The sequence below is a fragment of the Ostrinia furnacalis genome, unplaced genomic scaffold, assembly GCF_004193835.3.
Source record: "Ostrinia furnacalis isolate ACB-3 unplaced genomic scaffold, ASM419383v2 OfSCF1743, whole genome shotgun sequence".
Lineage (NCBI taxonomy): Eukaryota > Metazoa > Arthropoda > Insecta > Lepidoptera > Crambidae > Ostrinia > Ostrinia furnacalis.
In genome coordinates this window covers 300,934-311,624 of record NW_021131982.1, presented here as the reverse complement: position 1 = coordinate 311,624, position 10,691 = coordinate 300,934, and the positions used below count along the sequence as shown (strand labels likewise).

At 38.5% G+C, this 10,691-nt stretch overlaps 2 protein-coding genes across 2 annotated transcripts; one reads left to right on the top strand and one right to left on the bottom strand.

Moving 5' to 3' along the window:
- Positions 1–774: 774 nt before the first annotated feature.
- On the top strand, positions 775–4,391 carry LOC114353553 (arylphorin subunit alpha-like). Its single transcript, XM_028305602.1, has 5 exons — positions 775–906; positions 1,349–1,482; positions 1,587–2,423; positions 2,518–2,693; positions 3,436–4,391. The coding sequence occupies exons 1-5, from the start codon at positions 801–803 to the stop codon at positions 4,310–4,312; spliced, it is 2,130 nt and encodes a 709-aa protein (XP_028161403.1). The 5' UTR covers positions 775–800; the 3' UTR covers positions 4,313–4,391.
- Positions 4,392–6,956: 2,565 nt separating this feature from the next.
- Positions 6,957–9,966, bottom strand: LOC114353559 (uncharacterized). Its single transcript, XM_028305610.1, has 3 exons — positions 9,578–9,966; positions 8,329–8,962; positions 6,957–7,020 (listed from the first exon to the last, which is right to left on the bottom strand). The coding sequence occupies exons 1-3, from the start codon at positions 9,768–9,770 to the stop codon at positions 6,957–6,959; spliced, it is 891 nt and encodes a 296-aa protein (XP_028161411.1). The 5' UTR covers positions 9,771–9,966.
- Between the last annotated feature and the right edge of the window lie 725 nt (positions 9,967–10,691).

Genomic DNA, 10,691 nt, shown 5'->3' with positions numbered 1-10,691 from the left:
ATCTGACTTATCTGATTTTAAATATCAAATCGATGTTTTCAGGACTGGAAATACGATAGAAGTCCCAGTGTCAATTTCTCTAGTTACCTTCGTTACCTAGTTATGGTCACTCACCACTTTCAATTGGGTCTATAATTATTGCAATGATATTTAAAATATGCGATAACGGCAATGTCATTTCAGCACTTCACAATCAAACTTTGGTAGGTCAATAATAGCATCTTTAAATAACGCAGCATGGAAACTGCGATTGCGTCAACCCTAAAATGTATAGTGCCACAAAATGTACCTACTTGGGGGCTTATACGACCCCAGAGTTACCAGATATTTATGTAACAAATGGGTAGAAGGATAATGCCCCTTTTTGTATTAAGATAGGAAAGCTAAGCAATTTGGATCTTCAATATAAGTCCAGGAGGCCGTAAAACGTTTCAAAATACATTTTTAATGTAAGCAAAAGTCTGTATTTGAGATATTTCAGTAAGTTGGACAAAATTTATGATTATTTTAATAATGCGTGATTTTTATAAAGCAAGATTCAACGAAATGATAATAATATAAGAACCAGTGAAAATGTTATAAAGTTTTGTTTTGATTATAAAAACGATTAAAACATGCGTTTGACTGTAGATAAAACCAGAAGTTCATGCAAAAATAAATAAAATGTTTACTTGCGGTCTAAAAGACCCCACACGCCTTGATCAGGGTTGAGACTGATTGCAAAGGTGCATGATAAAATTTGAGTATAAATATTACCTGGGACCACTGAACAGGCACAGTTGTCTCCCAGGAAGAGCAAGATGAGGACTGTCGTCGTTCTGGCGTCTCTGGTGGCCCTGGCTTTGGCCGGGTCCGTTGATCAACCTCCTTTCTTCAAGTACCATCACCATGTGAAGACTGAAACAAGTAAGTGCATCTTAATGTCTTTTTAACACTTGTAATTTTTGTGCATTGCTAAGTTTCAAGATAGATCTTTATTGCGTTTGATATTAGTACTTTTATGGATACTAGCTAAGCGCCCCGGCTTTGCACGGGTCAAAGTACCCCTTATGTACTCGTATTGTACTCAACTGAGTGCTCAAAACCAAATAAAATCCGTTGTGTAGTTGAAGATCCAAGAGCACAAACAGCACTGGGAGCGACTTTGTGTTACAAGTATATTTTGTAAGAACGATTTTTTTGCATCAGGTATAATAATTGTATGCCTAAAGATTCTACTTAAAATATCGTAGAACACATAACTGCACATTAGACACACCGTTATTAAAATAAAATTATGTCTAATCCAATCAAGCTTACTTTAAAAATAAATTATTAGGTTTAACAAATCTTGATCTCTTTGTTTTAGTTCAACCTGTAACTAAGGAAAGACAGTACAAAATCTTGGAGCTCTTCGAAGCCGTCAGTCAAGTCAACAAGCATGCAAGCTACTACAAAGTTGGCTCAGAGTACGACATCAAGGCTCACGTCAATCAGTACGAGGTTTGTGAAGTTTCTAATTTACTTAATTCATTTAGAACATTATTTCTTACAATTATTACGCTTGCTTGACCATCAAATTACACATTGTCCTTTTGTTTTTTCAGAATAAAGAAGTCGTTGACGCGTTCTTCAAGCTGTACGACACGGAATACATCCCTAAGTACAGCCACTTCTCGATCTTCGATGACAAGATGAGACAAGAAGTCATAGCTCTATATGACTTGTTCTACTACGCCAAGGACTTCGACACCTTCTACAATACCGCTGCCTGGGCTCGCGTTCACGTCAATGAAGGATACTTCGCGTATGCTTTCTACGTTGCCGTCCTTCAGCGTATTGACACCAAAGACTTAGTTCTCCCTGCCTTCTACGAGATCTGGCCTCAGTACTACGTCAACTTCAGTGCATTCAGCAAGATGTACTACAGCAAAATGCGTGGACTGCCATTCGACCACTTAGATTTCGAACAATACGGCATTGCTGAGGTGGGCGAATACTACTACTACTACACCAACTACTCCGACTATCACACCTACGGTCACAATGAGTACAAGATTTCGTACCTAACTGAGGATATTGGCTGGAATGCTTACTATACCTATTTCCACGCCTCTCTGCCTTTCTGGGAGCACGGAGACGAAGTAGCACTGGGCATCTTCAAGGAAAGACGTGGTGAACTATACTACTACTTCTACCAACAGCTCTTGGCTCGTTACTACATGGAAAGACTTTCCAACGGTCTGGGTGAGATCCCTACTTTCTCCTGGTACCAGCCATTCAAGTACGGTTACTACCCGTTTATGACCACCAACTTCTACCCCTTCGCTCAGAGGCCTAACAACTACTACATGCAGACTGAGCAGAACCTTGACGACCTGCGCTTTGTCCGCAACTACGAAGACATCTTCCTGTCCTACCTGGAGAAGGGTCAGTTCAAAGCTGTGAGTATTGAAAACTAAACTGAAAGCATTATCTTCTTAGTTAATAACGTAACGTTGTGTGACTAATAATGACTGTTTGTATTTTTATTTTCAGTACAACCATGAGGTGGACTTCTACAACTCCAAATCAATCAACTTTGTCGGAAACTTCTGGCAAGCGAACCCTGACTTGTACGAAAAGGTTGGAAACAACCACTACCACCGCTCTTACGAAATGGCTGCTCGCCGTATCTTGGGTGCTGCTCCTTACAGTTACAACGCTTACGACGAGTGAGTATTTTATTTACGATTAATTGAAAGTGTATTAAATTAACATTTTAAATCTATACCTAAAATAAATATGTAGACAGGTCAATTCTGTACATGATTGATCAGGGCGGTAAAATATTTTTATTTAACTGATAAACAATGATTTTATAATATATTTACATAATTTTTTGTCTGTCTGTCCATCTGTATGTTCCTTATAGAAACAAAAAATACTCGACGGATTTTAACGAAACTTGGTACAATTATTCTTCATACTTCTAGGCATGTAATAGTATACTTAGGAGCAGAGTAGTGAAGGGACATTTTGGGAAAACGGGAGAAGTTACTTCATTTTTTAAGATTTCGTCGTGTGTGTGCGCCTTAAGCCTAAACGGCTAAACATAGGCACTTAAAATTTGGAAGAGACGTAGCTTAGGTACAGTAAAGGTGCACTGCGAAAGGAATTTCCGAAATTTCCACGGGAACGGGAATCCTTTTGTATGAAAAATCTAAACCGCTTAAGTTAGACGCTTGAAATTTGGCATGCAGGAACCTTAGTAAACTAAAAGCTTAGTTACAACAGGATATTGCAAGATTCTCCCGGGAACGGGAGTTAGCGGGAAAAAACATTTGCATGAAAAAATCTAAACTGCGTAAGATAGATGAAGGGGGTAAAACGGGGTTATACATAATATTTTACTTGTACCTTTTACAAATATACGTTAGTCAAGCCCTGACATAACATAATCACTATTTGTTTCAGCTACTCCTTCATTCCGACCGCGCTCGACTTCTACCAGACTTCTCTGCGTGACCCTGCCTTCTACCAGATCTACAACAAGATCGTAGGTTTCATACTTCAATACAAGCAGTACGTGCAGCCCTACTCTCAAGACAACCTTCACTACATCGGTGTCAAGATCAACCACGTTGAAATCAGTGAGCTGCTCACCTTCTTCGACTTCCACCCCTTCAATGCCACGAACAGCATTATTTACTCTGACAGTGAACTTGTTGCCCCAAAGAAATCTTTCGTGGTTCTGCAGCCACGTCTGAACAGGCAACCATTCACGGTTAAGATCAACGTTAAGTCTGACGTTAACGAGCAGGCCACTTTTAAGATCTTCGTTGGTCCCAAATACGACAGCAAGGGCTACCCTATCCAGTTCGAGGACAACTGGATGAACTTCGTTCAACTGGACTGGTTCACCCACCAGCTTACCAAGGGAGAAAATGTGATTGAGCGCAGCTCCGAGGAATTCTTCCACTTTAAGGACGACTCTCTGTCCATCCACCAGATCTATGAGTTGTTGGCAGAGAACAAACTGCCTGTTGACATGATGGAGAGCTACGATGACCTGCCTAAGAGGCTTATGCTTCCTAGAGGTACTAAGAGTGGATTCCCTCTGCAATTCTTCGTATATGTGTACCCAAGTGTCCAAATGCCTAAGGAATTGGAGCCTATGGAATCGTTCATGCTGGATGACAAGCCCTTCGGATACCCGCTTGACCGCCCTGTATCCCACCACTTTATCCAACCCAACATGTACTTCATAGATGCTGTCGTCTACCACAAGGGAACAGAGTACCCGCAACACTTCGACGACATCCACATCACCGAAAGAGTGTTCCAGCACTAAAGAAGTCTGAAGTTAGGTACATCTATATAATGTAGACTGTTATATTTAATAAAACAGGCAATAAAGGTTTTGTAGATAATCTAAACATTTTATTTATTACACAAGTAATGCCTCTCCCTCATTATAACTTCCCTCTCAATAAGGCACCAAATAATTAAATACCTAAATAGAATAAAAAGAGCCTTACCTTATTCTTACAAGATACACCTCATACAAGTAATGATCTGTCTATCATTCTATTCTATCACAGATATAATTAAGAATCAAACGAACTCACCTGGTGAAGTTTGATTCCAATTATGCGAGGGTCTCAACCGAAAGACGATTAATAATTACTTGCAGCATTACATGAGATGATGCTATCTTCGTCACACCTTTAGAGTTATAATGTAAGAAAGTATTTTCTGTCCTACTCCCACCTTGCACCGACTGGCAGCCCCGCGTCACCTGATTTCATTATTTCAAAGTTTGTGTTATTAAAAATATATTTTTTATTTTTGTTTATCTGTTTGGGTTGGGTGGGATAGGGATGTAATCGTCTTCGGTTGAGACCCTCGCATAATTGGAATCAAACTTCACCAGGTGAGTTCGTTTGATTCTTAATTATACTTCGGGTCTCAACCGAAGACGATTAATAATTACTTGCAGATGTTTAGAGCAAAGTAATGTAAGAGATAAGAAAAATAAAAAATGTATGTGAGAAAAAGACGTGAAATTATTTAATTTCTTAATTTACTAAATAAGTTAAACAACCTTCTTAAATCATTTTAAAGATAATGTTACATTTATCGTTCTCTTAACGATGTTAATAAAATAAATGCAATTAACCTTTTGTTTTATTTAACAAATCATGTACCAAATATGGCATTAACAAAATCATTTTCATTTGTATCAATTACTTCTNTTAAATCATTTTAAAGATAATGTTACATTTATCGTTCTCTTAACGATGTTAATAAAATAAATGCAATTAACCTTTTGTTTTATTTAACAAATCATGTACCAAATATGGCATTAACAAAATCATTTTCATTTGTATCGATTACTTCTCTTCGATAGTACTTAATAAAAACATTAGAGGAATTACTCCAACCCGCTGCCTTGCGAACCACTTCCAGACTAACCCCGGATCTGTGAGCGGCGGATGTAGATGCCGAGCGAGTACTATGTGCTCCAAATATAGAAATATCTATGCCACTATCGAGCAACACCTTTTTCACCCAATGTGCTAATGTTTGAGAACCAACTTTTTTGTGAGGTTTTCGCACAGCAATAAAAAGATGTTCCTCCGAAGGAATCTGTCTCAAAGAAGAGGTGTTTGCTATGTAAGTTTCAACAGCCAACGCGGGACAAATACTGGGATTTTCACGGATATATGGCAATCTGATGAGTGGTTGGCAAGAACCGGGCCTCGATGTTTTTATCAAGTCGGTGATCTTAATAACAATGGCATTGTCTTGTTTTGATATATTATTCNTTACTTCTCTTCTATAGTCCCAACTAATATTATAAATGCGAAAGTAACTCTGTCTGTCTGTCTGTCTGTCTGTCTGTCTGTCTGTCTGTCTGTCTGTTACGCTTTCCCGCTTAAACCTCGCAACCGATTTTGATGAAATTTGGCATAGAGATAGTTTGAGTCCCGGGAAAGAACATAGGATAGTTTTTATCCCGGTTTTTGAAACAGGGACGCGCGCGATAAAGTTTTTCTGTGACAGACAAAATTCCACGCGGGCGAAGCCGCGGGCGGAAAGCTAGTACTTAATAAAAACATTAGAGGAGTTACTCCAACCCGCAGCCTTGCGGACCACTTCCAGACTAACCCCAGATCTGTGAGCGGCGGATGTAGATGCCGAGCGAGTACTATGTGCTCCAAATATAGAAATATCTATACCACTATCGAGCAACACCTTTTTCACCCAATGTGCTAATGTTTGAGAACCAACTTTTTTGTGAGGTTTTCGCACAGAAATAAAAAGATGTTCCTCCGAAAGAATGTGTCTCAAGGAAGAGGTGTTTGCTATGTAAGTTTCAACAGCCAACGCGGGACAAATACTGGGATTTTCACGGATATATGGCAATCTGATGAGTGGTTGACAAGAACCGGGCCTCGATGTTTTTATTAAGTCGGTGATCTTAATAACAATTGCATTGTCTCGTTTTGATATATTATTTAATTTGATTAAACTGATAGTTTGCATTCTTTGAGCGGAAGCAATAGCCAAAAGTGTGCAAGTTTTATGTGACAAATCAGCTAGTGAGATATTGTCGTATGGATACATATTGGATAGATGATTCAACACTATGTTTGTGTCCCATGTTGAATTATATTTCGGATTTGGGGGAGTAAGTCTATAGACACCTTTAAGGAAACGGTTAATGCAATCATTGACAGTTACCTCCGTACCTAAAATTAGTGACAAAGCTGATCTATGAGTGTTTAAACTGCTGTAGCTAGTATAGTGCTCTTCAAATTTTGTGGTAAGGAATGATAATACTGTTGAACTATTAGCCTCGTAAACGTCTAAGTTATTCTCTTTACAAAAATGCCACCAGGACTTTATGGAACTATTGTATTGATTCAATGTGTTTTTTGCAAGAGAAGCCATCATTATATTTAAGGATTCTTGAGGTACACCGCGTTTAATCATTGATTCCCTGATAATTTGGCTGCCACCAGGATAAGGCTCGCGTGAAGAGGATGGCAGGTTCTGAAAGGAGAATATAATAGGAATTCATCAGGGCCAAAGAACAACTTTTCCGATAATACAAGCTTGGACCACAATGGATACCAAGGTTGTGATGGCCAGTAAGGCACCACTACTATCCCCGTTGCTTTGTCTGACAAAATTTTTTCCAGGACTCTAGTAATTAAACAGAATGGGGGAAAGGCATAAAAGTTTATATTTCGCCAGCAAAATGTGAATGCATCTACAACTTCAGAATATGGATCGAGTTTCCATGAAGCATATCTACTACATTTATAGTTTTGAGCGCTAGCGAAAAGGTCAAATTCGGGTTTTCCTAATGATGTGCTAATTCGCAAATAGGCATTATCTGAGATTTCCCACTCTGTGTCTATATTGATTCGTCGAGACTCGCAATCTGCAATTATATTATCACAGGATCTAACGTATGATGCGAACACAAAAATATTTCGGGACTCACACCACTGCCAAATCTTTCGTGCAAGATCATTCAAATGAGGATGTTGAACACCACCCATTCTATTTATGTATGATATGGCAGTGGTGTTGTCTATTCGTAGTAAAATATTACAATTCCGTAAATCAGTTGTAAAGATTTTTAGTCCATAAAATGCGGCTTTTAATTCAAGTTCGTTAATATGAAGTACAAGTTCTGTCTCTGTCCAGTTTCCGTTGGCACTTTGACCACTGCATGCAGCGCCCCAGCCTGTATTTGAAGCATCAGTAAAAATTTCGAGTAAATACTCGTTATTTTTACGGATGTTAGCAAAAGACGTCATTATGTTATCTCGCCACCATAAAAATTCATTTTTTACATTTTCTCTTAATTTCATTTGTTTACTGTAATTTTCAGAATAATTTAGGGCCAAAAACTTCTCTCTTTCAAACAGTTTAGTGTACATCCAACCGTAACTGACAGCTGGGCATGCGGCGGTCAAAAGTCCGATAAATTCAGCAAAAAATCTTATAGTACATTTGGTTTTACACATAAGCTCTGTAGCTCGACTTTTTATTCGTTGTTTCTTTTCCTCTGGTAGGGTAATTATCATGTTTTTAGTGTCAAACATAAATCCTAAAAACTTGCAAAGTTGACTTGGTATCATTACACTTTTATTTGTGTTTATAATGAATCCTAATGATTCTAGAAGGGATCTTGTAGTGTTAACATTTGACAGGCACTCGTTATATGAACTACCTAGGCATAAAAAATCGTCAAGATAATTTACAGATAAAAAACCTGACGTGCGTAACTTTTCTAGAACGGGTTTTAGTAGTTTTGTAAAAACAAATGGGGCAGTACAAAGGCCGAACGGAAGGACGTTAAATTCATAGTCGCATATGAGTCTGCCGGCGTCACTCAATGTCTTTATTATATCTTGAGGAACAGTACTATTTGATGCCAGGGCCCAATTCAAAACTCGTCCTATAGCAGAGAGACTACTAGCAAGTTGATTTTGCTTGCTTTGGCTGTATAAATCTTTTTTAATGTTCATTTCCAACAGAGCTGCTTTGATTTCCAAATTGAGTTTTGGGGCTCTCATATTTGGGCAGTTTTCTGGCGGTAAATAACATTTTATTAGTTCTAATTGGATCTCTTTAGAAAGCCCGTTAGCTAATATATGTGCCCATCTAGGTGCGATATCCTTATGTAGATTTTCTCCATGATTTTTCTGACTGGTGGGGTCCTCGCCAAGCAGTTGAAGAATCTCTGGGTCTAATGAAGGTGTATTTTCATCCAAAATAGATGTTGCCGGAGCGTCATTTACGTAGACACTCGACGGGTCCTGTTGCGTAGACACAGGTACTGTGTGTGTCACAGATTCGGGTTCTGTTGGTGGCGCAGGTATGGGAGCAGCTCGCGACGTAGATGGTCCGGCAAGTGGCTCTGTTGACTCGGGATGGCAGTCGCCGTAGATGTCAGCGTTATCATCTGCGTAATTTTCCGCTGTCAAGGAGCAATAATAAACGTAAGTATTCTATTTTTAACCATAACTAGCATGGAAGAATGCATATAGCATTTAACTATATGTTAAAGACCTCAACACTTTTAAAGTGGAGTATACCCTCGACACGCTTTGCGTGGAGTACATATAGGTGTCTCGACACAGATTAAGTGGAGTATGTATAATTAATCCTCAACACGGTTTACGTGGAGTAGCCTCGACGCTCATTAAAGCGGAGTAGCCTCAACGCTTATTAAAGCGGAGTAGCCTCGACACTATTAAAGTGGAGTTTGTTTGTCCTCAACACGAATTACGTGGAGCTGTCTCAACACTGAAGTGGAGTTACGAGTATTATATCCTCAACACGGTATACGTGGAGTAAAAATTGCCTCAATACTATTATTGTGGGCTAAATAAAATGCCATAACACAACTAAGCACTATTTTCCAATATTAAAACTTAGATAATTTCGTACGGAACAGGTAGGTATAACATTATACTTAATAAATATGTTTTCCCATTAAAAATATTATGTAGGTAGGTTGAAGTTCCGTTTTCCATAACCGTGCAATTTCTATATTTTGTTACACTTAGATTCTAATTATATTGTAATTTACCTTGTAATGAACTATGATTTTCATATTCCTGTGTGTCGTATCTCTTATAGTACGAAGAATCACTTTCTCCTTCCACCGATGCTGATGATGATAAGCGCCGTCTTTTTCGTAATTTCGACTCCAACTTTTTGATTTTCCGTAAAATACTATCATAATCACTATCCCTAGACCTAGAACGCTTTCGTTTTCCCATAATTATTCAGAATATAATTATTTCCCGAATGCGAGGTGTGATTCCGATAACACAAAAACACGTAATGAAATCAGGTGACGCGGGGCTGCCAGTCGGTGCAAGGTGGGAGTAGGACAGAAAATGCTTTCTTACATTATAACTCTAAAGGTGTGACGAAGATAGCATCATCTCATGTAATGCTGCAAGTAATTATTAATCGTCTTCGGTTGAGACCCGAAGTATAATNCTATCATAATCACTATCCCTAGATCTAGAACGCTTTCGTTTTCCCATATTTATTCAAAATATAATTATTTCCCGAATGCGAGGTGTGATTCCGATAACCCAAAAACACGTAATGAAATCAGGTGACGCGGGGCTGCCAGTCGGTGCAAGGTGGGAGTAGGACAGAAAATACTTTCTTACATTATAACTCTAAAGGTGTGACGAAGATAGCATCATCTCATGTAATGCTGCAAGTAATTATTAATCGTCTTCGGTTGAGACCCGAAGTATAATACCTGGATTTACTCAACATTGTACACAGGTAGTTAGGCTTGAAAATACCTACACTTCGTTTTAAACATAGTAGGTAGGTACATACTATTCTGAAAACATTTAGAGATAAGCAACTCAAACAAAGTTAAAATGACAAATCTTTGTACCTAGGTGAATAATGTTAATAGTAAATATCCTTGGCCAGTTTCACTCCTCGCCATCTAGACCCAAATTAAACAAAGCTTGTACTGGGAGCACTATTACACAAAGAAATAAACTTAGGTAGACTAGGAATCACTAATACCGTGTTATTTTAGTAAGACGCCCAGATTGATACAAATAAAATGTTCAAGCAAATAAATATAATTTGTGGATAAAAAAAATGATTGTACTGTGCGGGAGTCGAACATACGGCCTCTGGCACTGGGAACCGAGACAACCGGC

What these genes read in the sequence shown, in the direction of transcription:
- LOC114353553 (XM_028305602.1), top strand. Translation starts at nt 801, where the DNA reads ATGAGGACTGTCGTCGTTCTGGCGTCTCTGGTGGCCCTGGCTTTGGCC. An exon ending in CTCACGTCAATCAGTACGAG is followed by an intron (nt 1,483 to 1,586) that starts GTTTGTGAAGTT and finishes TTGTTTTTTCAG; the next exon opens with AATAAAGAAGTCGTTGACGC. An exon ending in AGTTACAACGCTTACGACGA is followed by an intron (nt 2,694 to 3,435) that starts GTGAGTATTTTA and finishes TATTTGTTTCAG; the next exon opens with CTACTCCTTCATTCCGACCG.
- LOC114353559 (XM_028305610.1), bottom strand. Translation starts at nt 9,770, where the DNA reads ATGGGAAAACGAAAGCGTTCTAGGTCTAGGGATAGTGATTATGATAGT. An exon ending in AAATCATAGTTCATTACAAG is followed by an intron (nt 8,963 to 9,577) that starts GTAAATTACAAT and finishes GCTCCTTGACAG; the next exon opens with CGGAAAATTACGCAGATGAT. An exon ending in TATGAATTTAACGTCCTTCC is followed by an intron (nt 7,021 to 8,328) that starts GTTCGGCCTTTG and finishes TTCTCCTTTCAG; the next exon opens with AACCTGCCATCCTCTTCACG.